Raw genomic sequence first — 26,677 nt, 5'->3', positions numbered from 1 at the left:
TGCCAGAGAGGTAGGTATCCGTAGGGCAACCTCGGTCGAGAGAGCTGTTCGTCAGGGCTCCGACGAACCAATCTCAGAGGCAATAACACTTTTGTCTGCATAACACACAGTGTCCGCCATTCTCCACCGCGCTGATACGCCGGAAGCTCACACACCCTTGAGCTCCGGGGTTGACCAAAGTGCAGAACTTCAGGCGCGGGGGGAGCTTCACGGATCGCAGGCAGGCGGTACCCACGCGCGCTCGCCCTGCCGGCCCTTACATAGATTCGGATAGGTACCTGCTCCAAACGCCGTACACCCTGCAGTTCTCCCCGCACGAACGCTGCATGTGGTTCGTGACCCGCGTGGGAGGTTTGCGTGGGCGGTTTGACCAACCGGGTGGACGACGTAAGTTTAAGCTTCCGATCCGCTGTTTGTCTACCTGCCTTGTCCTGCCTTACCTTGCTCGATTCTTCCCACCTTCATTGCTTTGCTACCTACCCCAAGAAATGTTTCTTCTCGTCGTGACTCGTTGACCGGCCCCTCGTTCAGGAGCTTGTTCCCCAAACCACTTGTCCATTTCTCAACGACGCATTCCTCTCTGAGGGAGTTGTGAACATACAACACGCAAAAGATCGCAACCCGCCGCGGCGCGATAAGCTCCACCCTCCAGATGCTTGAATCCGATAGGGCGTCGCCGTACCCATCGTCGTCGCCCAAGATGCCGCAGCCGCCGCCGCAGCAGCAGCAGCATCAGGTGCTGCATATCAACCTGCTGCCGGCAGAGATCCTCCATCACATCTTTTCGGGCCTCGAGCCCCGCGACCTCGGACGTCTGCCCCGCACATGTCGGTTCTTGCACTCCTACGTCAAGGGGAATCAGAAACTTTCCAAGGACGTGTATTTGAATGCTCTTGTATAGAACAAACCCCCCGTCCCGCAATTACCTTTTGTCTTGCGTCGCATTGGAGAGGAAGGAAATGGCCTAATTCGCGATTTCTCGAATAGGACACACCTAGGCAGACCGGGCTGGATTGGGAGAGGGAACTGCACGATTTCGTGAGACTCGGTCTCGTTTGCGCCGGGGATAGTTTCAACGAAAAGGTGAGAGAGATTCCCTTGCCTCCCTTCACTATCGTAAAGGCATATGGGATATCATGAACCCGTTCTCATCTGCGCTACCCTAACTAGTCCCGCGACCTCCTCCCCTTCGTATCCGACGTCGTCAACAGGCTGCTACAACATGCCTCCCCGACAGGCGAGACGCAAAACGACACAGGCACCCACGCCGTCTCCCGCAACGCCGCCGCCCTAGCCAACTTCTTCCGCGACGAGCCCGCGCGGGTGGCTTTTCTGTGTCGCTCTCACATCTTTGACCGCGCGCGCGGCGACGTAGCACGCCCGACAAGCAGCAGCCGCCGCCGGCAGTCATCGTCCTCTTCCTCCCGGCTGGCGGACCCAACCGCCGACGACATCCACCAACAGAGCGCAAAGCTCCACTGCCTCTACGGCCGCCCCATCTTCAACTTTGGCCGCACGCGGTCCTCGCGGGTATACCCCTACGCCGCGTGCAAGGTCTACGACATGCGACAGTACACGACGCGCACGAAATGGGGGCCCTTTCGAGACGACGATTCGGGGCGGGTGGACTGGGAAAAGATGGAGGCCATCATGATCGTGCTGGGGAGCAACATCAGATCGCAGCGTCTCACCGCAAAGGTATTTTCCAACCTCTGGGAGAAGCCGTTTGCGGGCTCGTGGTCGGGGAGTTACGTGCCCTCGCCGGGGAGAGGGATCCGGGATTTGGATCTGGAGGACCCGTACGGCGTCGCGGGCACGTGGTTGAGGGTGGTTTGTTTCATCGACTATAACGATTTCTTCCACTATAATTTCCCGATCGGAGAGGAGCCGCCGCCGATCGAGGTGCCGCGGCCGCCGCTGGACGTCGGGGAGGCGACGAGGATTATCTTGATGAAGATGTATGTTGTTGATGTGCAGCCGCCCGGGGAGGAGGATGGGAAGGAGCTGCCTGTAGTGCATTTTCATGGGTTGTCGCGGTCGGTTGATGATTCGTGGGATGAGAATGCGCATTCGCAACTTCGCGGTAAGTTTTCCTCGTCTTCCTTTCTTTGTAAGAAAGATCCTGGCTACTTCACGGTGGAAGGCCCCTTTTTTCATGTGGCTTTTTCCGTTAAATTTCGACTGATTCTAATTGGCTACTGAAGGCACGGTTCGGATGACCAAGGAGGGCGAGGTGAGGTGGACGACCTTCTCCGTTTTCAACGGCCACGCGCGGTGGCGGAGCGAGGGGATACAGATTGGCGGTGTTGGGTCGGCTCGCGGTGTCATGGGACACTGGTTCGATACGTATGTTGTATCTCCTCCTTCTTCCTCCCACCTCCCTTTCCAGCATCTACTCAAGAAGAGAGAACATACCGAACGAGAGGGAGCCGATGCCAACTAACCTCTGCGACTTACAGAGACTACGACCCCCACGGCCCCTGCGGGCCCAGCGCCTACTTCAAGGTCTCGGACCGGGCGCCGGGCCCCAAGGACGGCGACGACAAGAAGATTGACATTCACGATTTCCTGCCCATCATGGACTTTGACGCGGAGCTGGCTAGCAACGAGGACGACGACGAGGACTTTGTGGTCGGGGAGTGGGGGGAGGACGACGACGATGACGGGGGCGAGATTGATGATGAGGAGCTGGTGGAGGATTTGGCGGCGTTGGCGGCGCCGGATTCCGAGCTTATGGATCTTGTGCTTGGTGGGCATCATCTTATAGAGCAGTGATGGGATACGGGTGGTGGGTTTGGTGGAATCTGATGGTTTTTGTTGGCTTTGTGGATTTGTTCTAGCTTATGTGTAACGTCTACAGCTGTATGTGTATGCCGCGTGGGTAATAGATATCGTGAGTCTCACTCAACGTTTCTTCTCATCCAAACTCCTTACACTCGTATTCATCTGAAAAAAGAAAGATAGAAGCAAGGCCGTTCCAAATCACAACTTGCTCGCGGGCGGATCAGTGTTAAACTTGTGATGCTCGCACGTAGCCAGCACCACCCCGTCGCTCCGCCTCGTGAGGGTACCCCTGAGCTGGCACAGCGTCCGGCCGATCTGGACGATCTCGCACTCGACGAGGCACTCCTCGCCGTTGGGGGCCGGGCGGAGGTAGCTGCAGTTGATGGTGCGGGAGACGCCGAGGAACTGCCAGTAGCCCGGCTTGTCGTTGACGAGGGCCAGGGGCATGGTGGTGAGGGAGTCGAAGAGGGTGGCGGCGGCGCCGCCGTGGAGGTTGCCGGCGCGGTTGCAGTGCTCCGGGAGGACGGTGAAGGCGAAGGTGGCGCGCGGGGTGGGGGCGAGGGAGGTGGAGAGGAGGGATATGGAGGGGATGAGGGCGCCCATCCAGTTCTGGAGGTTCTTTGTGTCAGTCTGGTTTATGTTTACTCTGCTCGGGGTGAGATGTGATGAGAAAGGGGGGGGGGGAAGGGACGTACGCCGAATTTGAAGTTGCCCGCGTCGTCCTTGTCTAGGTTCAGCCAGGCTTGGATGCGCTCTTCGCCTGCCTTGGCTTCGAAGACGGACTTGAACTGGGATGGGATGCCCATTGTGAATGAGGTGTCGTCGTGTGAGTTTAGAGTGAGAGTGAGAGTGAGATGAGAAAGTGAGTGTCGTCTGTCGCTGACAGCGAGTCGGGCTCTAGCTGTTGGAAGAAAGCTGAATCAATGAGGGCATCGATGGGGTACTAGGCCACAGATAATCAACCAGAAGGCGATGACTGAATAGATAGGCGATCTATGAGTGAGCCTCGATCTAAAGTGAGAATGATCGAGTTGCTGATGCTATAATTCAATTGAGTTCGGTTGGGGGTCCGGATGGGTACCTTTTCTTGGGTACCCTTCCATTTCCACAGCAAATGGCCCCGCTGGCTTCCCCGGGTTCTTGGTCCCTATCTTCGGCACGCTAGTGGAACTGCCTCGGCAAATCCCTTTCGGTACGTTCAACCTCCAACTTCTGACAAACCAACCGCCGACGATAAGATAAACCACCTCACCTGTACGGAGATCTGCAGCCTTCCATTATCACCAACCCACCCGACGACACCTGATCCGTCATCGCCATGCCCAGATAACAGCGCAACTCACTCTTTTGCATCCGCGCACTCGCAGCAAGAAACCATTGACGGTATCGTCATCACGTCAACCCCGATGCCCGCCCGCCCTCGTCCACCATGGAGTTCATGACCGCCCTCCGGGGCTCCTTCGACGACCAGAAACCCTCCCTCTTCGAGCTCATCTCCGAACAGCAGCTCAACTCCCTCCTCCCGCCCACCATCCGATACCTCCTCACCATCGCGACCCAACGATACCCGCGCTACCTCCTGCGCGCCCTCAACTCCTTCGATGAGCTCTACGCCCTGCTCATGCTCCTCGTCGAGCGCCACTACCTAAAGACCCGCGGCGGCAGCTTCACCGAGAACTTTTACGGCCTGAAGCGCGAAAAGGCCCTGCACGCCGAGATCCCGCGCGCCAGCGCCTCCGCGCCCGCCGTCGTACGGGACACCCTCAAGCTCGGCACGAAGGACATATGGATGAACCTCGCCGTCGCCGTCGGCGTCCCCTACCTGCAGAGGAAGCTCGATGAGGGTTACGAGGTGAACGCGCCGCGGGCGCTCCTCGGCGCCGCCTACACCCAGATGCCGCCCAACCCGACGCTGAAGCAGCGCTTCCTGCACTATTACCGCTGGTTCCTGCGCAACATCTACCCGAGCGTCAACGCGGCCTACTACTTTGCGCTGCTGTCGTTCAACCTGGCCTACCTGTTTGACAACAGCAAGTACCACAACCCGTTCCTGTGGCTCATCGGCACCCGCATGAGGAGGATGACGGGCGCCGATTACCAGGCCATTGACGCGCTCACGAGCGGCGGCGGCAAGGCGAACGGAAAGCCCGGCGCGCCGCCCGGGTGGAGATCCCTCTTCTCCCCGCGCGAGATGGGCCCGCGTCTGCTCTCCAGCCTGTCTCTGCTGCTGCCGATGAGCATCTTTGCGCTCAAGTTTCTCGAGTGGTGGCACGCGTCCGACTTTGCCAAGCAGCTGTCGCGCAAGGCGTCCGAGACGCTGGATCTCCCGCCCCCTGTGGTCTCGGGCCTGGGGGCTGGCAAGGGAGGAGCTGGAAGAGCAGGTGCTGCCGCGACGGGCAAGGGCAAGGAGAAGGCGGTTAGCGGCGACGACGAGTCGGCGGACGCGGCTGTTCCGGCTGCTGAGACGGCGCCTATCGCGACGCCTTCGCTGTTGCCCATCTATACGGTGACTGCGCCCGAGGACTCGGCGCTGTGCCCTATTTGCGAGGATCCCATCGTTACACCGACGGCGTGTCAGACGGGTATTGTGTACTGCTACACGTGCATTCACCGGTGGGTGGAGGGTTTGCATCCGATGCAGGAAGATTTCATGGGAGACAAGGAAGGCAAGTGGGAGAGCGGACAGGGGCGGTGTGCGGTCACTGGCCGACGCGTCCTGGGAGGCACGGAGGGGCTGAGGAGGATCATGGTGTAAGACTAGTACAAGTGAGAGAATTTGGGTCAGTAGTTTACCGACGACGAGAAGGAGTCGGGGTGAGTGTTGAGGGGAGGGATTACTTAAAGGTGGTAGGCATAAGCCGAAAAAGGCCATGGCGTTTGGGTCACGAACTTGTCCTTTTTTGTTTCCGCTTGTATGCCATATCCACCATATGAATAATATACCCACTCACGATCTAGAGCATCGTTGTCCTTTTTTTTTGTCTTTTCTTTTCTGGCTCTGAGAACTTCGGAGGTGGAAACCCGGTGGAAGCAAGGGTCGGACATGAAGAATGCGGGACCAGGAATACCTCCACCGCTTGGAATGGAGGGGAAGATGTCTCACATCGGGGCGGTGGTCCGGCCCCACGCCCCCCCCGATCCCTTTCTACGTGATCTGGCATTCGATTCTACTTCTCTATTGGGTTTCACGTTTTTCACTTACTGTTGGTTGGGCCTCTCTTCTTCGAACGGTTTTGCTTCCGCTTCTTTTTTTGCCTGGGCGGCGCACCTCCTGTCTCGCCGTCAGGATGTCTCGGTCTGCCGAGTCTGCTACGCTCGGAGGGTTTATGGATGGGCAGAGAGGAAGGCAACTTTTTTGAGCGAAGCTAGCGATGCTTGCATTCCTCTTGTTTCCCTTCTTTCTCTCGTCAAGCTTGGTCTGCTTCCTTGGCTTTCTCTTTTTGGAGTGGATATTGCGTGGTTGGGTCTCTCGAAATGGATTACCTGCGTATTGGATTCTCTGTCGACTTCCACCAGACCGGTCTAGCTTTCTTATCCTTTTTGGTCGTCTGTTCGTCCAACTAGGCGTAGACCCATAGGAGCAAGTGCTTCTTGTGGAGAGGCAAACGTCACCTGTTCTAAATAGGTTTTCTTGAGGAGGCTGGGAGGGAGATGGATCTCGAGCATCCCCGAGGCTTGGGTCCTTGGACAGGTCCTTGGCCAGACGGCGGTCGAGCAGTGGCATTCCTGACCGGGAGTGAGGGCTGCGATGGTGGTGGTGTGGTTCTCATGTGGAGGAGGGCAGACTTGGAAATCCATTCGTCGAGGTTCGCATCTTTGGTGATTCTGTACCTGGATCAGTCGCAAGGGAGATGTTGACGAGCAAAGGGTTATAAGGAAACTACACCCCTCTCTCTGAAGGGTCTCATGACATATGGTTTCTGTTCGATCATCGAAACTGAGTCGTGGCGTTTGCTCTCTCTCACTCTCCTTCTCTCTATCTCTCTCTCTCTGTTTATCTGAATCAACCAGAGTCTCTCGTTGACGTGTGCATGCCCATCGGTTTCCGATCATCGATCGCTGACGCACCCGACCTCTCTCGCTCTATTCAGATTGTTTTTAGGGTGGTCATTCATACAATCTCTTGAATCTCTTAACACGACAAAGGGCACAGCAAAAAAAGCCTCGAGACGACACGAACAAAGGTGTAAAGGAACATTAGGAGAGGAAGAGGAAGAGAAGCCAACATGGCGTACAGCTTATCGCAGTCGTACTTCGGCGCGAACTTGATTTCAGACTTCAACTTTATCAACTATGCCGACCCATCCAACGGCTTCGTAAGGTACGTCTTTTCCTCCTCCTACTCACAGACATCGGCCTAGACCCTGTTGTCAGTCGAGCGGAGTTGGACATGGATGAACTAACGGCAAAGATAGGTACCAGAGCCAGCCCGACGCCCTTGCAAAGGGCCTCTACTTCATCGACCCGGACACGCAGGCCGTGACGCTGGGCGTGGATAACAAGAACACGTACGGCCTCGGCGACGGACGGCCGAGTTTGAGGCTAGAGAGCAAGAGGCAGTACAACCATGGACTGTTTATCGGTGATTTCGCGCACATGCCGCCGTCGGTTTGTGGGTTGTGGCCTGCGTGTAAGTTTGGATCTCTCCTTTTTGGGTCCCTTCATCTTGCCGAGTCTTGGAGGGGATCAGAACCGTTGAAGACGTGGTTACCTTTCTTGGCTCACTAGCTTACATTGAATCTGGTAGTCTGGATGTATGGACCGGACTGGCCTACAAGCGGAGAAATTGATATCATCGAGGGCGCGAACCAGGCTACAAAGAATATCCTCTCCGGACACACGTGAGTCTCGCACTCCTTCATGCCAGATCTAGAAGTCGGGTTTAACACGATAAATCTAGTACATCAGGATGCCGTATCCCAGACTCCCCCGCAGCCGCCGGCCAACCTCTCCTCCTCGACTGTGAAAGCCCAGGTGTATGTAGTCTCCTCAGTGAAGCCCACGGCCCCTTGTGTATTCATCATTTGGTGATGTGTGGCTGTGTGCTCTCTTGCTAACAAGACACCAAAAATTAGACCACCAACAACGCCGGCTGCAACTACCTTCCCCCCGCCTCGGACACACACACCTACGGAGACGCTTTCAACGCAGTCGGCGGCGGCGTCTACGCGCTCGAGTGGACCTCGGAGGCCATCAGTATCTGGCACTGGCCGAGGCAGAGCATCCCGGACGATATTGTTGCCAAGAACCCGGACCCGTCCGGCTGGGGCCTGCCATCTGCGCTGTTTGGGACGTCGTCGTGTGATGTAGACACATACTTTAAGGATATGAGTATTGTGATTCAGACAGTATGTTCTGCGCGAAGTTGCGTGAGTATATTACAAATCAAGCTGACTTTGGGACGTTCAGAACTTTTGCGGTGATTATGCTGCCAACATCTGGGGCAAGGACGGGGACACCTGTAATCAGCGGGCGCCGACGTGCGTCGAGTACGTGGCGAACAATCCTACCGCATTCGCAAACGCGTAAGTCATCGGACCTTTCTCACACATGCTCCCTGGAACCTCCCTGACGAGAAGCGGAAAACCAGATACTGGGAAGTCAACTACATCGACGTCTACGAACAAGGCCTCGCCACGAACACCACCGCCAGCCCGTCCGAGCCGACGACAACGACAACGGTCCAGACCACATCGACAATCTACACCACGGTACCGAACCCTGCCACTATCGTGACGAGTTTCACGCAAAACGGTACTGTCATCGTGTCCACCGCCACAATGCAGTCCTCCCAGGTCTCGTCCGTCGTCCTGTCCACCGTCGTGGGACCGACCGCCACCGCGCCGCCGAGCCCCTCGACGGACCCCGTAGTCCCAGGGCGCGAGCCGGCGACGATTGGGGAATATGCGTATCTCGGCTGCTTCGGCTCCGGGACCGGGTTTCAGAGCTTCTTGCTCAAGGCCTCGGCGGCGGATATGACGCTCGGCAAGTGTATTGATCTCTGCAGACCCGGGAAATACGCCGGTGTCCGCGAAAGGTAACGTCCCGAACCCTCTTCTCAGATAAATCCTCTCCCACTAACACATCCCCTTCCCAGCGAATGCTTCTGCGCAGACGACCTCGACCCAGACACCAGAGCAACGACAGACCGCGCCCTCTGCAACAGCCCCTGCCCAGGAAACAGCACCCAGCTCTGCGGCGGCACCACAAGCACCCCAGCCACGAAGCCAAAGCGAGACACCCTCCCGCCGTCCTTCTCCTCGAACCCCCACCGCCGCCTCATGCACCTCCACCTCCACCGCCGCGCCGCGCCCTCAACCTACCTCTTGTCAGTCTACGCCCGTCTCACAGACGAAGTACCCCCCAACGCCCCGCCCCTGGGCGACCCGGAACCCCATACCCCACCCACATCGACGCTCGTCACGACGGTGACGTACACCACCGTCTGCGCCACCGACGCGGCGCGCCTGACGCCCGCGGAGCACTGTACCACGATCCTGGTGCCGGGGTGCAACAAGTACTGCGGCGGTGACGGGATGCAGCCCGCGGCCGTGAGCGTGCCGATGACGACGACGGTGGCCTCGTGCGCCGGGTGTGGTGCCGATGGCGCGGACCGTGTGACGCTTACGGTGCCGTTTTTGGTGCTTGCGGTGCCGGGCACCGGGGCCGGAGCCGGAGCCGGGACGTCGACGGGGTATTGGCCCACTGGATCGGTGACTGGTGCGGCGGCGACGCCGCCCGCGACCGGGAGACCCACTCCGTCGATGGTGTCTGTTAGTGCAGGGGCGTCCGTGGCGGAGGTGAACTTTGGGTGGGCTGTTGGGTTGGGGGTCGCTATTGCGGTTGTACGATTCGCGTTGATGTTTTTCTGATGAAGTGGGAATTGTGGATTTGACGTCGAGGCGACGTGCGACTCGGTGGGCTGGTTCCCGGTGCATATTGGCGGCGCATTTGGTCTCTCTCTTTCTCACTTCTTTCTATCTTTCTGCTTGGTTTCTTTCGTTGATTTCCCCCACCACGTTCATTAGCATAGACATCGCCATGATACCACACCAGCGCAACGGGCGCATCGCCTTACTACATTATACGTAGTTGTTATAGGTACACAAAAACTTTATGATCCCAAGTCATTGTCTTGCTCTTTATCTCATTACAAATCCACTACTTCCACCGGGTTCCCCAGCCGCCCCGTGTTGCCGTACATTTGCGCGGCGTTGACCATGAGACTGCTGGTGTTGCCGCCGGGCCCGACCATGAGCCACTTCCAGACGACGCCGTGTATGCCGTAGCCCAGGACGGCGAGAGCGTCCCGCCAGCCGGCGTGGGGGAAGAGGTCGCGGAAGAGGCCGCGGGGCGGGCGGGACATGAGGGCCTCGTAGGCGCGCTGGCAGTCGTCAAAGTGGACGGTCTGGCGGCCGTGGCCCCAGTGGACGTGGCCGAAGACGTGGAGTTTGGGGCGGACGCGCCAGACTTCTTGGAGGAGGGCTGGGCAGCCTAGGTTTAGGTCTAGGTGGGTTTTCTTGTGGCTTGTGTTAGACGAGGAAGTTTTCGCAGGTGGAGAGGATGAGATGAAGTGAAATGAAGTACTATGAGATGAGATGAGACTTACTGGTGGTGTGTGAGTGATCAAAACGTCAGTGTCAATTGGTACCGTGTTGGTCCAGGGCGGTGATGAACGATCGTATTGGAAAGCCATTTCTGAACCGCCGCAGGTCGGGATATCAGGGGCACCATAGATCTTCAAGTGACGGCCACCCTTGAACTCCAGCGTGACGGCATCACGGATGAGATAGCGGACCCCCTTGAAATCGAGGCTCTTGCCGCGGTCCTCGGGCAGACGGGCGCTGGGATCGAAGAAACTGTCATGGTTGCCGCATACGAGGATCTTGTGCTGGTGAGGCTGAGCGGCGAGCCAGTCGAGCTGGGCCTGGATGTCGGCGACGGTGCCGGCGTTGGTGAGGTCGCCGGCGTGGATGAGGAGGTCCCCCGGGGGTATGTCAACGTCGGTGCGGTCGTGGGTGTCGGAGAGACAGACGATGCGGATGGCGGGCTTGTCGCGGGGCGGGGTGAAGGGTCGACCGCGGAGGAAGAGGGTTATGCTGTAGATGATTGTGACGAGGAGGTTTAGGGGTGAGAGAAGGATGGCGTCGATAAGGGTTAGGGGCTCCCAGTCGTTTTTGCGGCGGAGGCCGAGGGCTGTGAGGAGAGTCATTTGGAGAGTGTGTCCGCCGGTGTCCCTGGTCGTGGGGATATCGAGTGAAGGGACGCAGGGATTATACGACTTCCATGTGAGCTGCTGTGCGAGGTGAGTGAAATTGGTGATATGAATTGAGGTGAGATACGGTGTGGTGAGGTGAGGTGAGGTGAGGTGAGGTGAAGTGGTGTTGAGGTTGGCCGGACGGATCTTCACATGGGGCAGAGGGAGCTCCAAGCAGCTGCCAAAGCTGAAACCCCACCGATGACAGCACCAGCCAGCACATGTGCAATCCAATGACAATCCACCCGTCAGAAGTCAATCAGTCGGTGCATGTCGCCATGTCCACAGTGAGGTGGGCCGGCCGGCACCTGGCATGGCGGCGGTTCAGCTATGCTGGGGGCCAGAGGAGGAGGGGAGTGGTGGAGGGGGAGGCCGGGGCAGCACGAGCCACGCACCACCAATGTCACTGCTACGATGCTACAAGCCCACCAAGTACTCCGTACAACACCACTGGACCTTTCCCAGCGACACGGCAGCGCCAACCCATGTTTGGCGTAGCGGTGGTGGGATCGACTGGTGGGCACCAGGTACTTCGTAGAGGCATTGAGGGGCTAGAGCTTGTTCCCTGAAAATGAGCTCCCCGGCCAAGTCGGGGCCCTGCGCGGTGACGTGACGGTTCCCTCAGTCCCGCCAGCCAGCCAAACGCCCAAGCTCCTCTCTCCTTCTGTTCATTAAAAAAACCTGCCAAGCGAGACATCGCCGTCATTACTTTCAGCCACTTGGCTAACATTCTCGCACTTGGCTTTAAGACCATCGCGAACCCTACCACCTTTTCTCTTGTCGTGATCCCGTCACTTTCGAGCATTTGGATAGCTCTCATATCTTGTCTCAAAGTGCATCCCATCTCTACAATCCAGACCTCCTACCCTGCACACATACCATCCGTGCTCGAGCTCCCGACGACTGATCTCTTGGGACGAACCCGCGGTCCGCAGCAGCAATGGCGACTCTTCGCGACCTTTACAGCGATGAGAAGACCAAGGGTCTAGACACCAACTTTGGCGTCGACTATGTCATCAACTACAAGATCCCGCAAGAGGGTGAGTCCCCCTTTGCCTCTGTGCCTCACCACGAAAACTGACCCATTACTTCATCCAGACCGCGCCAGCGCCGAAGCTTCATTCGTCCAGCTAATCGAAGCTTTGACCCATGTTGGCCTGACCACCGAGGTCCGGAGAGGCGACAAGAGCTCCGTCCTCGTCTTCATCAAGATCGCCGACAAGTTCCTCGCCGACCAAGTCTACCGATCCAGACTGCAAGACTGGCTACAGGGCGCTCGAACCAACACCGCAGACAAGGACCTCTCCCAGGCTCTCCGCGATGAGCCCGTCTCCGACGCCGAGCGCCTGCGCCTCGTCTACCTGCTCATGGTGAAGCCCAAGAACGAGGGCGGAGCCGGCATCACCCCCGAGTCCGGCAAGTGGAAGCACGTCGCCAGCATCTTCCCCCTCCACAACCACTCCTTCAACCGCCAGTGGATCAAGAGGGTGAGCACAAAGGGACAGACGGACGAGAACGACCTCGACGAGATTCGCGATAAGTTCGGCGAGAGCGTCGCCTTCTACTTTGCCTTCATGCAGACCTATTTCAAGTTCCTCGTCGTTCCCGCCGCCGCCGGCTTTGGTGCTTGGATGTTCCTTGGCCAGTTCTCCTGGCTCTATGCTCTCGTCAGTTGCCTGTGGTCCGTCATCTTCTTCGAGTTCTGGAAGCAGAGGGAAGTCGACCTCGCCGTACAGTGGGGCGTCCGCGGCGTCTCCAACATCCAGCACCCTCGCCCGCAATTCGAGTTCGAGCGCCAGGCCGAGGACCCCATCACCGGAGAGCCCGTCAAGATTTACTCGCCCATCAAGCGTCTGCAGACGCAACTTCTCCAGATCCCTTTCGCAGCAGCGTGCATCGTGGTGCTGGGCACTCTTATCGTCACCTGCAACTCGCTGGAAATCTTCATCAACGAGGTATACAATGGACCTTTCCAGTCCTACTTGGCCTTCCTCCCGACCGTCATTCTGGTGGTTATGACGCCTACTTTCTCTACCGTGCTCACCAAGTTCGCGACGAGACTGACTGAGATGGAAAACTACGAAACGATTGACGCACACCATGCGGCTTTGGTTCAGAAGGAGTTCGTTCTCAACTTCCTGACCTCGTACATGGCTCTGTTCTTCACCACCTTTGTCTACCTGCCCTTCGGCGACCATCTCACTCCTTACCTCGACTTCTGGCGGACAACTGCGCAGAAGATCACCCCCAAGGACGTCAACTTCCAGACTCAGGAGTTTTCCATCAACCCCGAGAGAATCAGCAAACAGATGTTCTACTTCACCGTCACCGCCCAGGTCGTCAACTTTGCCACCGAGGTCATTGTGCCGTACGTCAAGCGCCAGGTGTTCCAGGAGGTCAGAGAGGTGCAGTCCAAGATGTCCAAGGAGGATAGCGCTGCCAAGATCAAGGACCAGCCGGAAGAGGCTGCCTTCTTGGAGCGTGTGAGAAACGAAGCTGAGCTTGAGACCTACGATGTTACCGGAGACTACAGAGAGATGGTCATCCAGTTTGGTTACCTCTCTCTCTTCTCCGTGGCCTGGCCTTTGACCGCTTGCTGCTTCCTCGTCAACAACTGGGTCGAGATGAGGTCGGACGCTGTCAAGATCGCCATTAGCAGCAGACGGCCGATTCCGTGGCGCGCCGACTCCATCGGACCCTGGCTCAACGCCCTGGGCTTCTTGTCTTGGTTGGGTAGCATCACCAGCGCCTCGATTGTATTCCTGTGCAGATCCGCTGGCAAGGGCGATGGACCTCGTGGTACCCCTGGAAGCATTCAGGCATGGGGTCTCCTCCTCAGCATCCTCCTTTCGGAGCACTTCTACTTTGGCGCTCAGTTCGTCGTTCGCCTCGTTATGAAGAAGCTGGACAGCCCCGGACTACAGAGGGAGAAGAAGGAACGTTTCATGATGAAGAAGAGACTGCTCGAGGAGAATCTGGGCCAAGGCGTTTCGGACCAAGCTGCCACTCCGGGTATCGAGAAGACGGAGATGATCACCATGCAGGCTCTTGAGGATGAGGCCCGCAGGATCTCGACTCAGGGCCACGGAGGCGCCGAGGAGGCGTAAGTTGATGTTCTTGCCCTTGACTTTGAAGATTTAAACTGACGATGTGACAGATTCTGGCTTCGCCAACGCGGTATGGCCGAGACTATCCAGATTGGTCGCAATCTGATTTCTCAGGTAAGTCGCTGTATACTTTAACCGTCACTGCCACCTTCTGACGTGAGATCACCAGAGCATCTCCGGAAACACAACCAAGGCATAGAGGCCGTCATCAACAGTTGGTCAAAGGACGGGCTGGTGGATGAGAAACAAAATATACACACAACCCCTTATTGACGAGAATATGAGTTATGCCTGTTCTGGCGTGTATTGCTAGCGAATATGTTTAATTGGGGTCTTCCGAAAAGCTACGGGTTACTTGCTGTCTGTAATCGGGCGTTTGTTTCGGTCAAAATACGAGTTAGGCAACCCCTCTGGATGTTTGTCTCTTCGGTGAAGAAAAATGGAGCAAAAGCGATGCTGTCGTCGGTGGCCACAAAGGGTGACCGATGGAGAAGTTGAGATAAGGTATGTTGTCAGGGCTGTCTACCTTCCTGACCTTACTCAGTAATGCCTCATGATGAAAGGGCAGATGACCACTTAAAACAAACTGCGCACCGGGCAAGGCAGATCGGGAGGCTTACACAACTGGGCGTCGTTTTGTGCAATGATCCAAATGCTTGTTAGAGCCTCTTTACTCTAAGAGGTTACGTCGATGGGCTTGTATTGAGCTGCGCCTCTGCGCTAGCTGTGCTGGACCTCGTGGCTGCAGCCTTCATCTGATGAGCCTACCATAGTACCTAGGTACCAATGCTACCTACCTCAGGTTTCTTGCTTATTCAGTCATAGTACGTACCGACGTTGTGGACTTGATCGCTTACAACCCCCTACCAAACGTCCCTCTTCCCTCAATACTTTACCAGCAAACTCCGTCACGCCCGCGACATTCCTTTCGCTTGAGAAACACCAATCGCGGAGCCAGCTTTAGGAATGTGCCACGCCGATGAAGCCAAACGGGTCTGCCTGGGGGGTTCTGAAGGCTAGCAGCGACAGCTCAGCAGCCCTACCTCGGATCCAAGACGCCAGAACGCCTCCTCCTCCACCTTTGGCGCTTCTCCTCCACCCCCCTCCTCCACGTTGGAACATGCAGCAGACATGTTGACACTCTTTTCATCGCCCGCCATGTCGATCTCCTCGCGGGACTAGCCTGATACCGGGGCGAGGTTCACCTGCATTCGCTTGCAAAGGTGGGCGCAACACCACCGCACCGCCTTGCCTGCTTGTCACTCATGTCAACTTTCAAGACCTGAACTGGAACTGGAAGTGCGGAGGCGTTCCGAGAAGCAAGCCACGCCCGTTGGCTACCGGTACTCTTGTGTCCTTGCTCGCTCGCTCTATCTCTCGAGTGACAGATAGACGGACGGCCCAGAGGTACGCTTCGTGTCTCGGGAGAGCGAGCGGCCAGTCTGACATGCGGTGCGCCCTGCATCTGCCTACCTTGCCCGCCAGCCGCCCATCTCCAATCCCGTCCCGTCCTTGTGTGCCATACCTTGCTCATCTATCCTGCGGCCTGGAGCTGGCCCTGCTTTGGTAGTGGTGACTCTGAGCGAAGCCGACTAATTGATCTGCTCAGCTCAGCTTAGTAGTTTTCCTACAGCCTTGTCCTATCCTAACCTGCCCTCCTCTTCGCATTTCCTCTCTCTTCTCCCTTCTCTTTTTCTCACATTTCCTGCCAAGATCTTTTCTCCAAAGTTTTTGTGATTATGAACCCTCAAAAACACTTGGCGATTGCGCAAATTCAGATCCAAGCTTACTATTCGGATGACCCTCTGCCAACTTCTCGCGCTGGCTTAGCCCATCGTGTACCTTTAACCAACCAGACCGACGGCTCCACCTAAAACCCCGCCGCCGGGAGACCGAGACCAGACGGCCACCGGCTCTCAAAGGACTTACGGGCCCCCCCTTTTGCCGACCATGGACGTCGTGAAGGACTTGGTGACAGGGCCCTTTGAGGAGGTCGTGGAGAAGGGGACCGTTGCGCTCGGGAACGCGGGCGACGACCGGGACATGCTCTCCGAGAGCCAGAAGCTGGTCAAGAGCGCCGAGCGCATCCTCAAGATTATTGAGCCGCTGTGCTTGCGCCACTTGGAGGAGTCTGGCGTCAACTTTATAGATGCGCTCAAAGATGATAGTATGGTGATCTCCGTTTTCTTAATCTTCTTCTTCTTCTCACGCACATATGGTGACGGTGTTAACTAACCTTATGTTATCCATGTAGACGAGATCGCCGACTACAGGTCACAGATGACCGACATGATATGGGACTTTGAAGACGTAATCGATGCAGACACGTATGAAAAGGAGAAGTATGTCGAGCTGCGGGAGCTCTGCAAGAGGGCCGGCCTCCGGACTGGAGAGATCTTGAAGAGGATGAGGCTGGAGCCGGCGCCGCGGGAGCAGCCTCCTATTCCAATTATCGCGACATCGCCACCGGCTACACACGGTAACTATAGCCATTGCTCCCCCTGAATTCAAATATGAGAAAGAAAAACCACGCAGCTGACCAAAGACCCCCTCGACGATAGAGACCCAAGACCAAGGCCACGGAAGTCTGCCTACGTCCAATGAGGGACATCATTTCCAGCCACATGAAGAGCAACACGCAACACCTGAGCCAGAGCCAAGAGTCAGGGAGGAGGTAATCGAGCTACAACCGCCGCCTCCTCCGCCGACAAACCCGTGGAGTATAGGAGCAAGCCCCATGATCGAGACGGGATTGGAAGGACCAATGGGTGAGATGAACGTTGAGCGTCGTCCGCCCGTCTCCATGAGCTCGCCCATCTCTGAGCCGGGCAGCCCGAAGAACATGAGCAGATTCTCGCACGGCTCAGATCATCGGCTTGAGATCCCCACCGACCGCGTCCTCTCGGAAGAAGATCGGTACCACCAAATGAGCCCGCAGGACCTCACGCGATCACCGGTATCGATGACGGATAGAAGTCACCCCCTCGTCTCGCGAGGACGAGCTTCGTCGACGACACTAGGTATCGTCACGGAAGACCAGACGCAGACGCCGCGGAACGTGAATGGAGGGCACTCCCCGCGGCCCCACCGGCACTCGCAGACCAGCTCCATGTACTCGCACGCCTCACGGCAACGCTCCCAGGAATCCCTCCACGACTCCGTATTCGACGGCGGCGGCAGGAGGAACTCGGGCGCCATCAGCCCCTCCATGACGGAGCACCGCGCCTCCACGTCCTCGGCTCACGACGGGGGCCGGCTCAGCCCGACGTCGAGGCCGCCCATCATCCCGCCCAACTTCCCGCCCGGCGTCCACGAGGGCATCGAGAAGGTCCCGCTGGTCATGAGCGACGGCGAGGGGCTGATCCCTGTGGAGTCGGAGTCGTCTTCTTCGCAGGGACGGGAGGCGGCGCTTCAGGTCTCGTCCCGGCCAAAGGATTGTAATATCGGGTTGAGCAGCTCGTTTTATTTGTATAAAGGGTTTTGCGAGGGCGCGAAGGAGGTCACGCGCGGAGGTCTTGGTGTGAAGAAGGTTAAGAAACCGGTGAGTAGGCAGCGTCCCGCCCCTTTTCTATTTGTAGCACACCTCGACTGACTTTCATTCCAAGGGATTCTCTGGCGCACACGAGGTCGCCAAGTGCTCGAGCTGCTCCTACGAGCTCGACTTCAAACAGGTCGAGAACGACGTCAACAACGCCGGTACGTACCCAACTCTTTCCCCTGATATCCGACTTGATTCTAGGGGTTGGGTGAACTAACACGGTGACAACCTCCAGAGGAAGCAAACCACACCTCCAACAAAATCTCCTACCGCCCCCGCTTCCTCCAAAAATCCCACGTCGCCACCAAACGCGCAGACGAGTTCCTCTACGGCTGCGTCTTCTGCGTCCACGCCCAACGCACCCTCGAAGAATGCGACGCCACAGTCTTCTTCAGCCAGAAGAAGCTCTTCGAGCACCTCGCCCGGCACCCGCGGCCCTTGCCCCAAGTACCCGGCATCACCGTCGTCGAAACCTCGGAAACCACGGGCGGGGGGGAGGTGCCGCTCCACCTGCGCAACAACTACGACCTGCACTTCCGCGCCCCGCCCCGGCCCTCGCGCATCGAGGGCCGCCAGCTCGAGCTCGCGCAGCTGCCGACGGCGACGGCGACGCAGACGGTGAAGAGGATGTACGGGATGCGGCTGCTGTACGATAACACGCCCGGGTTCGAGCTCGCTAACGGCGCGAGGTTGAGCGGGGTGGAGTTCCCTGCCAAATATAACGGGGAGTGGGTGATGGGGTGGCACGAGGGGAATTTCGGGTCCGCGCCGCTGGATGTGCTCAAGTTGGAGGCGCCGCCCAAGGCGGAGATCCGCGCGGACACGGCGAGTAACATCTCGGCTGTGGCGCGGTGGAAGTTTGCGCCTAGGCCGAAGGATGGTGGGGACTGGTTGAAGTTTGATCAGGGGGAGAGGATCACCAACATCAGCTGTGAGTCTTTTTTATTTTCTTCTTCTTCTCTTCCCCTTTCTGTCTCTCCATTTTCCTGGTTAGACGATTCCATGGCGTGTATCTTCAGTCTGCTTACACGAGGCATCTAGGGGCCTGGCAAGACCACTGGTGCTGGTCCGGCACCAACGCAAAGGGCGTCTGGGGCATCTTCCCGCAGACCTTTATCGACGCCGCCTCGATCCGCGAGGTCTCGGACAGGTCGAGCATCTCGAGCGGGGAGCGGAGAAGGTCTGGGACGGCGGGCTTCTTTGAGAGGTTCTCTTCCGGCAGGAAGGCGTCGAGGCAGTCGAGCGTTGGGCACGTCATGGTCTCGTCTGGGCCGCGGCCATCGGTTGTGTGAAGAAGATGGATAGGCACTTGGGTTGATTCGGCGATGCGGTGGACGTTTTCTCTTGTTTGTTTCTTTGAATGACGATACCTTTGTGGGTTGTGTTTTAGGAGTTTTCAATACCCAGTAACGATTGAAAGATACAAACGACACATTTGGCGTCACCGAGAGAAGGTGCCCTGCTCTGCGTACCCAGTCTCAAATACTGCGATCAGTATTCCATCACAGCCATAGGTTGAGAAACTTGAAGGCTTCACAAGGCATCTGCGATATACTCGTTCTGTCTCTGATTTGAGAAATTCAAAGCCCATACAAGGGGGGATGGATCTCTTTGAAGCATCGTTCCTACTTAGACTGGAGTAAATCTTTGCCAGCAAGACGAAATCTTTTTAGATCGAATATTAAAACATACCCAGGGTTCAAACCTCAATCGCTACCCCTTCCTGATCTGTAGACACGGACAATACTCCTCAGCACTTTGATTAAGCAAGGATATGTTCATCTCCAGCTTACGTCTTTGCCACACCATCTGTAAAAGTGGAAGTCGATGTTACGAAACGTTCCACTCATTGCACCTTCTCTTCGGCCTCGGTAAAGGGCGATATCTGTCACCTCACGGTCAGCGAAAACTAGAAAATAAGGAAGGGAGAAGAGATTATGAGATTAATGTCGAGGAAGGAGAGCATGGGACTTTGACCTGGTAGGTACCCCATCTTCAAACAAGTTCAGAAAATGTACTAGTACAAAGAGCGACCTTACCAGAAGTCATCTGCGAAATTTGGTCAATTGACTAGCCGGTCTAACAGCGACGGTCCAGTGACCGTTAGATGATGGCTCGTCATGGTTGACGCGACGAATCTGCAGGCCGTCTGACGAGACGACCAGGAACGATGACCGAGGCGAACGTTTCGGCTAGGCCGAGAGACGTTCCGTTTCCGTAGAGGCTATTGGGCAGACTGAGCTTATTCAGGGATGAATATGCTGCCACGGAGGAAGCTGTATGTGTAGAAGAAAACTGCGTTTTCCCGCTCTCACAATTTGATAACATGTTTGGATAGCACACGGTAGATATTTCTCGATTCTCAAGATGCGGGGAAAAAAAGTCATTGGAGTAAGAAAGTAAAGAGGTAATCCTCTTTTGACGACGATCTTACTACGTCGCCTGGCCCTGAGTTCCTCACCAAGCTTAACAAACACGCAGAGATCGACTTATATACATTCGAACGAGGCACCTCTAGCCGTTCCCGCCACCGCCAGTATACAATCAAGTAAAAGTGACAAGGCAAGGTCTCTCACTAGGCGCATGGCATCTGCAGGGACCTTTGTCTTCTCGAAGACAGCAAAGACTGGAGTTAGTTCTCCGTATCAGACCCGGTCTCTATAATCTTCCTGGGTCTTGCGGTGACATCAGTCTTGCCCCTAGTTAGCAACTCCACCTCGAGCCAGCAAGCCCTCTACTCAACTTTCAGTGTTCCTTACATATTCCGAGACTAATACCCTTCCGTGTATCAATGGCGTAGAGGGGCTGGAGCATGTAACGACCACCTCGTCTCCTGAACTTCTCATTCTTATTAAATAAGTGCAGGTCGGAACAGCATATAAGCAGGAGACTCGGCTGGACGGCAAAGTGCACGTTGGTCGTCTTGCTTCGAGCAGAGGGGGAAAAGCCTCCTCGCAGGCCTGACGTCGGCTTTTATCGATAGAGCTTTCCCCACTCGCCGTTGACCACAGATGAGTCTCCGTCTGTGTGGACGAATTCTCTTGACGCTTTTGTAGGTCATCGTTGTCATTCGTCCACACAGATGGAGACTCATCTGTGGTCAACGGACAACGAAAGTTTCCCGGACCAAGACTTACATCTCATTAGTAGACGCAACGAGAGGACAAAGTTTTCCGAGATCCTCAGCCTCGTGTATGCCCGAGTCACGAATCGAAACGGAACCCAATCACACATCGTTATGAACCGCATTCTTTCTCATTGGTCTCATCCATTCCGATCTGTACCATCCAATCCTCACCCCCAGCCATCTCCCTCCAACACACGCAAGCCGTAGTACATCGGCCAAATCCCAAGTAGCCCCCCCCCCCCCCTCAAAGTCATCAAAGGCCGTTAAACGAGCTTTCTCAATCTCTTCTGCATGTGAAAAATATATAATGATTAAAGCTACAGGTTTGGTGACAAAACCAAGATAACCAGGTTGACGTTCTTCATGCGCGCGCCGGATTTCCGATCCGACCCTGGCATCGCGGACCCCCCCTTCCAACAAATGCTTCGCTATGCTGATACTTCTGTACACACTCTGTACCGTGATGATTCTTTTTTTCCCTGCAGGAATTTGTGTGTTGTGCTGTAGTTGATATTTCTTCACATCCCCATCTCCCATCATTCCCCATTATCATCTCGGTTTGCTGATACCCCTTATGCTTTCATTCTATTTCTTCATAGGTGCGGTTCCTCCTCATGGACGATCATCGCCCCAAGCCTTGGCCGCTTCAGCTGCAGCCTCCGCGGCAGCTGCCGTTGCCCTGGATTCCTCCACTTCGTCCTCCTCCTCCTCGTCGCTCTCCTGTTGCCGTGGCTGTTGCGCCTTAGTCGGCAGAGTACTCGCGGCCGCGGCCGGCGTAGAACCTCCCTTTCTTCCCTCCACGTCGGCCTCGGAAACCACTGTCCGAATAGTACTGCTATCCCCGCCGTTCAATTTGCTATCAGCCTCACCAGTCGTCTTGGAAGCTCCTACCGTCGTGGGCGGCGCAACTCCATCCTTCGACTCTGGCCTCACGTGACCCGCCGGCGTCTCCGATTCAATCGACCCCGTTGAGAGAATCGACTCCGTATACGACCCCTGCGTCAGCGGCTGGAAATCGTGCTTTTCGCCATGCGGCCTCTTATCATTGATCTCCGTGCCCGCCGACGAAGTCGACACCCGCGACCCCGAAATCGAAGCAGAGTCCCTGTCACCGCCGTTCCCAGCCTTACTGGCGTCCGTCTTGGACTTGCCCCATCCGCGGCCCCAACCGTACCCTCCGCTGGTACTCGTAGTCGGCGACGTCACGGTGCTGTTCCCGCTGCCGCTGCCGCTGCCTCCACCCCACCCGGCCTTGCGCTTCTCACCCGCCCATGTGACCCACGAACTCACGTACGAGCTAGCCTTGTTGCCAGAATTGCCCGCTGCCTTGGCGGCTGCTGAGCTCTCCGTCGATGCAGCAGAGGCGGCGGGAGCGCCAGCCTTTTCCGCCTCCGCGGCAGCAGCCTCCTGAGCCAGGCGCTGCTCCTCGGCCCGTTTCCTCTGCGCCTCGCGGAGCGCTTCCAGGTCGGAGTAGAATTTGTTGAACATGTTGGACGCCTTCTCCTTGCCCACGGCAAAGTTGCGTCCGAGAACCTCCTTACCGACGGCGAGACGCTCGTCCAGATGCATGTCCTGGACCTGCTGCGCGATGCGGCGCTGCACGTCATCAATCGTAAGACCGCCGGCGCAAGGGTGCCGCGGCTCGACGACGTCAAAGAGGTGGGAATCCGTGTTGCCGTTCCAGATGCGATGGTTTTCGGTGCGGGACCAATATTCGATGAATTCGTTTCCGTAGTCGAGGGAAGGGTCGCCTTCAATATGCGGGAGGAGCGCCCTCGGGTTATTCGGGTGCGCATGGAGGTGGTTGCGGTATTTCACCGAAGAGACGAGAGATAATATGTACTCTTCAAACTGGAGGCGGATGAACTCCTCGCTGCCCACGTAGCCCATGGTGTTTGGACGCTGGGGGTTGGCTTCGTCCCAGGTGTCATTAACTACTTGGGTAATGTAGTCTATCCAACGGCGGTCTGCGGCTGACAGAGCCAGGGCGTTCTTGAGCGAGGAGGATGTGACATTGACGGTGTGCTCGTCGAGATTGATTAAAATATCGCTATAACGGTCCCTCTGCTGTAAGAGGAGTGAATTCGTGCTGCCCACAATGTATGACTTGGTGCCAAAGTCGGCGAGTATATCAAGTTGCTGTAGAGGGGTGTATGGGCCAAACAGACTACCCTGTTGATGTCGTCAGTGTCAGAACTATTGACATGGCAACAACAAACCTACCTTGCCGAAAATCTGCAGGGGCAAGCCCATGTAAGTGAGTAAAGAGTTGCGATCGCTGGTTCGCAAGCTCGTGGGCCGCGCCAACCTCTTCTCGTAGTTGTTCAGCTCCGGGTCGGCGCAGTCAACGAGATTACGGATAAGTCCGGGTATCAGAGAAATAAGAGAAAACTGCATCATGCATAACCTTTCACATCGTGACCCGAAAAAAAGCATCTATACTCATCGGTCAGCTTCCTTCAGCCTACCCTTTTGCAGGTCTACCACTTGATCGGGAGAAAACGCACCTTCGGCTGCAGCAAACAGCATTTGAACAGCATCAGCGTCTGTGACTTGAACTCATGCACCAGCTCACGCAAGCTCATGCCGAGGTACTGGTCGCGGCTCTCCTCCTCCGTCAAGAACCCGCGCTCCTTCTCCTCGGCCAGACTTTCCTGGAAGCGGCGGAGAATCTCCGTGTCGGTGAACTCGCGCTGCGCGAACCAGGCCTGCGTGACGACGCTGAGACGCTCGCGCATCATGCCAAAGTGCTGCGGCGTGTCGGCGATGACGACGACGGCTTTCTGGACCGTCGAGCGCGTGACGTCGGCGGGCCGGTTAAGGAGCTGCGAGGCATCGAGCTGCCGTGTACATGATATGCCGAACAGGGACGTCGCAGGCCCCGTGGCGGTGGCCGGACGGAGGAGCGTAAAGTAGGAGAAATCCTCGCTTGATCTGGTCCGAGTCGTCAGCTTCTGTTCCAGCTTTGAGACGAAGATAGCAGCCGGGCTCCGAGGCAGAGCTCCCAGTCACCATCTGCGTCAGAGTGAACACGGGTCAATACTCACAAGTGCGCACCGTCGCTCAACGCCATGAAGGGCAGCAAGCCCCAGTCATACTCGACTGCTGGATCTGTACCCTCCGCCGCGCCAAACCACATCTCAACTTCGGGTCCGCGGGCATGGTGGAAGTCGACAACCGTGACCAGCGGAATGAAATCTGGCTTAGCCGGCGTTGACGGCACCGTCAAGGGCGTAGCGGCGCCAGACGTCGGCGTCGCAACCTCGGGAGTATCCATGTTTCCCTCCTTTTTATCAGGTCTGCCTCTCTTTCTGGGTGATGCCTCTCACCGACGAGGGGTGGACGAGCGTCGAAACTGGTGTTTGCGTAAGAAACGAGGTGTGGGCTACTTCAGAAACCCGCCCAATTCCTTTTCCTTCGCGAATCCCTCAATCTGTGTTTGTACTTCGACTTCTTTGGCGCAATCAGGCCACTCCTACGACATTGCCATGTATTTCCTCAGTTCCTGATCTTGATTCTTTCTTCTCCTTCGCTTGTCCTCCTCGCGTTCGTCGCACGTTTCGTCCGACGTTTGCTTGCGTGAGTCAATCCTTTTCAGGGTACCGATTGCCGCTTCGCTGGCAAAGCCTCGCGATGGGAGGAGGTCTTTTTTTGTCGGCGTCGAGATTCCCGGGGCGGGCGCGCGAAGTTCGTCTTTGTGGTAAACTACCTAGTTCGACCCCCAGAAAAGTCGAGGAGGGGTTGCGGGTTCTGTTCTGACGTAGTATCGAGATTTCCCCGTCCACTCAAAGGGGAGCTAGTGTGAGACAAGCTGCCGGGAGAGTTGATCTGCACAAGTCTCCAAGAGAGCAATTGGCGGGCTTCGGTTATCGTCTTCTATACGAAGAATTGGTCGTCAAGAGAAGTGTGACACACACTCTCTCTCTGGGCCGTAGAATTATGTAGGGAAAGACAGGGCGTCCGCTTTGTATACCGCCTGGTCTTCGTCCCTCCTCGAAAATCGACCGGCAAGCTACCTGCCGGCGTCGCCAAGCAGAACTCGCAGAAAGCGGTGACAGGTTCGTCCCTCTCGAAAGAAGCGCGGTCGTGGGTGCGCGAATGGGGGCGTACGTGAGACTATGAGCTGGGGAAATCGAGTTGCTCCGCTGTGCAGTTTGCCTCGGTGATTCGACCGCCGCCTCGTACTTGCACTGGCGAATTAGGGTCCTGGGAAGGCGACGTTTGGTAGCAGCCGTAAGAACGTAGCGGTCGGTGGAGAAGGCCTTGCTAACACGGAGTGTCGAATGGCAGTAATAGCACAGAAAGGGACAATCCGCCGCCTCCTTGCTTGGGGTGAGGAAAGCTGAAGGCAAAGGAAGACGTGAGTGGCAGACCGACGAGCGGAGGAGGGTAAAAGTTAAGGAAGATGGAAACCCGAGAGCTGAGGGAATAGAGAGACTCGAATGGCTCGCCCACCACACACAGCACGGTTGTTCGCGGTGTGGGTTCGCGGTAGGCTTTGTATTGGACCGGAGGCGGGCAACGGTTCAAAATGAGACTGGGTTCGGGAGAGTGGGCATTGTGGATGAGTTGTTGGAATTAGTGCTAATGCACTACGGCAAAAAAGTATAGTAAAATACTTTATTATTACTTCCAGTCCAGTCTTTCCACTCTCATTGTAATTTCCTTGCCGTCCTGGCCCTCGATTCTCATTTGCTCATCTGGCTTCTCTGATTTTATTTTCTGCCCGCGTTTTATGAGAACGCTCTCATGCGGACACGGGACCCCTTGAAATAGAGCCAAGTGTTTACCAGAGGTCCAGACAAGCCAATTGTCGGGGATGGGTTGCAATTAAAAACGAACGACTCGTCCCACATTGAAAGGAAGCACGACAGGTTCAGGGGTTGGAGGTTCCAGCGATGTTCGAGAACAATGGGGGGGAGGAGGGGAAAAGAAAAATAGCCAGAACACGGGCTCAAGGGGAAAAAAGGCGACTACGGTAACCCCGCGTGGCCCCGGTTCGAGAAATGCCACTCCAAGTGTACGTAGCAAGATACGTTACTTTTTTGGAAATGCACGCAGTCACGCACACGCAGACATCTGTACTCAGCATCGTGACAAGTATATACTGATTGAAGGTTGATTGCCATCTTGAATCGTTCTTTGACATTCTGCTACAGCCACAAAGTCTGGCTGGGAAACTCACAAGTCTTAGCATCGCGGAGACATCCAACGCCCCTCGCTCTAAGTGGATATCATCGTCAGTCCTTGCTTGTCACAACAGATAAACCACGACGACAACATCAAACTGTTTCTCACCAAGAACAAAGTAGCCAAGCAGGCTGTGTAGACACTCGTTATCTACCAGACTTTCAACATCCATCTCAAAACCTCCCGCGTCCCCTAACCAGCCTAGCGCCAAGCGCCGGACATCGAAGTCTGTGGTCCGGTCGTGTGGTCCACCACAGACACGTCAACCATGCACCGAAGGGAAAAAGCACCGACCACGTCTCCATGGCACGTCCCATCAATCAATCGATCACGATTTCACGACTCACAACTTTGCTTGTTCCCGCTACTTCGGTTCCCGTGCTACCCCTTCTCAAGACGACCTCACTTTGAACTGTGTGTGTGGTGTACCGGTATTACCTCAACTCTTCGACCACGACAGATAAACGGTGAGAGAAAGGTAGTGTGAACAACGTGCCAAAGAAGCCAAACTTTGAGCCTGCAAATCAATAAACCTTTTTTTGCCCCAGCAACATCGCAAAAGCCACCCATAAGGCGTAGGTACTCAACTGAAAACAACCCGGAGTCAACTCCTAGTCTCCTACCGATGAACCCTTCCAGTACATGACCGACTACCTCGGCGAAAGCGACCAAAA

At 56.3% G+C, this 26,677-nt stretch overlaps 10 protein-coding genes across 10 annotated transcripts; 6 read left to right on the top strand and 4 right to left on the bottom strand.

Annotated features, from left to right (window-relative positions):
• Positions 1-652: 652 nt before the first annotated feature.
• CLUP02_14988 (F-box domain-containing protein) lies at positions 653-2,775 on the top strand (the record flags this gene model as incomplete). The annotated part of the gene is made up of 5 exons (XM_049293912.1): positions 653-895; positions 988-1,083; positions 1,171-2,083; positions 2,205-2,346; positions 2,460-2,775. The coding sequence occupies 5 exons, from the start codon at positions 653-655 to the stop codon at positions 2,773-2,775; spliced, it is 1,710 nt and encodes a 569-aa protein (XP_049151058.1).
• A 207-nt stretch (positions 2,776-2,982) lies between these two features.
• On the bottom strand, positions 2,983-3,590 carry CLUP02_14987 (thioesterase superfamily protein; the record flags this gene model as incomplete). The annotated part of the gene is made up of 2 exons (XM_049293911.1): positions 2,983-3,402; positions 3,480-3,590. 2 exons carry the CDS (start codon positions 3,588-3,590, stop codon positions 2,983-2,985), a joined length of 531 nt encoding a protein of 176 aa, XP_049151057.1.
• Positions 3,591-4,213: 623 nt separating this feature from the next.
• CLUP02_14986 (Pex2/Pex12 amino terminal region) lies at positions 4,214-5,539 on the top strand (the record flags this gene model as incomplete). Its single annotated transcript, XM_049293910.1, has 1 exon — positions 4,214-5,539. The coding sequence occupies one exon, from the start codon at positions 4,214-4,216 to the stop codon at positions 5,537-5,539; it is 1,326 nt and encodes a 441-aa protein (XP_049151056.1).
• Positions 5,540-7,010: 1,471 nt separating this feature from the next.
• On the top strand, positions 7,011-9,812 carry CLUP02_14985 (mixed-linked glucanase; the record flags this gene model as incomplete). Its single annotated transcript, XM_049293909.1, has 9 exons — positions 7,011-7,105; positions 7,200-7,414; positions 7,532-7,625; positions 7,685-7,811; positions 7,860-8,132; positions 8,194-8,309; positions 8,375-8,821; positions 8,882-9,595; positions 9,662-9,812. 9 exons carry the CDS (start codon positions 7,011-7,013, stop codon positions 9,810-9,812), a joined length of 2,232 nt encoding a protein of 743 aa, XP_049151055.1.
• Positions 9,813-9,934: 122 nt separating this feature from the next.
• Positions 9,935-11,356, bottom strand: CLUP02_14984 (calcineurin-like phosphoesterase; the record flags this gene model as incomplete). The annotated part of the gene is made up of 2 exons (XM_049293908.1): positions 9,935-11,228; positions 11,328-11,356. 2 exons carry the CDS (start codon positions 11,354-11,356, stop codon positions 9,935-9,937), a joined length of 1,323 nt encoding a protein of 440 aa, XP_049151054.1.
• Positions 11,357-11,441: 85 nt separating this feature from the next.
• On the top strand, positions 11,442-11,948 carry CLUP02_14983 (uncharacterized protein; the record flags this gene model as incomplete). Its single annotated transcript, XM_049293907.1, has 3 exons — positions 11,442-11,575; positions 11,667-11,707; positions 11,791-11,948. The coding sequence occupies 3 exons, from the start codon at positions 11,442-11,444 to the stop codon at positions 11,946-11,948; spliced, it is 333 nt and encodes a 110-aa protein (XP_049151053.1).
• A 33-nt stretch (positions 11,949-11,981) lies between these two features.
• Positions 11,982-14,347, top strand: CLUP02_14982 (uncharacterized protein; the record flags this gene model as incomplete). Its single annotated transcript, XM_049293906.1, has 4 exons — positions 11,982-12,081; positions 12,140-14,144; positions 14,199-14,262; positions 14,318-14,347. 4 exons carry the CDS (start codon positions 11,982-11,984, stop codon positions 14,345-14,347), a joined length of 2,199 nt encoding a protein of 732 aa, XP_049151052.1.
• Positions 14,348-15,887: 1,540 nt separating this feature from the next.
• On the top strand, positions 15,888-18,978 carry CLUP02_14981 (SH3 domain-containing protein; the record flags this gene model as incomplete). The annotated part of the gene is made up of 7 exons (XM_049293905.1): positions 15,888-15,986; positions 16,051-16,315; positions 16,403-16,627; positions 16,710-17,689; positions 17,754-17,844; positions 17,922-18,617; positions 18,728-18,978. 7 exons carry the CDS (start codon positions 15,888-15,890, stop codon positions 18,976-18,978), a joined length of 2,607 nt encoding a protein of 868 aa, XP_049151051.1.
• Positions 18,979-19,127: 149 nt separating this feature from the next.
• CLUP02_14980 (uncharacterized protein) lies at positions 19,128-20,014 on the bottom strand (the record flags this gene model as incomplete). The annotated part of the gene is made up of 5 exons (XM_049293904.1): positions 19,128-19,209; positions 19,404-19,495; positions 19,542-19,571; positions 19,688-19,756; positions 19,841-20,014. 5 exons carry the CDS (start codon positions 20,012-20,014, stop codon positions 19,128-19,130), a joined length of 447 nt encoding a protein of 148 aa, XP_049151050.1.
• A 1,411-nt stretch (positions 20,015-21,425) lies between these two features.
• On the bottom strand, positions 21,426-25,505 carry CLUP02_14979 (transporter Avl9; the record flags this gene model as incomplete). The annotated part of the gene is made up of 9 exons (XM_049293903.1): positions 21,426-22,985; positions 23,037-23,249; positions 23,321-23,801; positions 23,861-24,124; positions 24,293-24,458; positions 24,533-24,641; positions 24,731-25,079; positions 25,123-25,350; positions 25,444-25,505. 9 exons carry the CDS (start codon positions 25,503-25,505, stop codon positions 21,426-21,428), a joined length of 3,432 nt encoding a protein of 1,143 aa, XP_049151049.1.
• Between the last annotated feature and the right edge of the window lie 1,172 nt (positions 25,506-26,677).

The sequence above is a fragment of the Colletotrichum lupini genome, chromosome 8, assembly GCF_023278565.1.
Source record: "Colletotrichum lupini chromosome 8, complete sequence".
In the NCBI taxonomy this organism is placed as follows: domain Eukaryota; kingdom Fungi; phylum Ascomycota; class Sordariomycetes; order Glomerellales; family Glomerellaceae; genus Colletotrichum; species Colletotrichum lupini.
The sequence above is the reverse complement of the archived record's forward strand: the minus strand, read 5'-3'. Positions and strand labels throughout refer to the sequence as shown.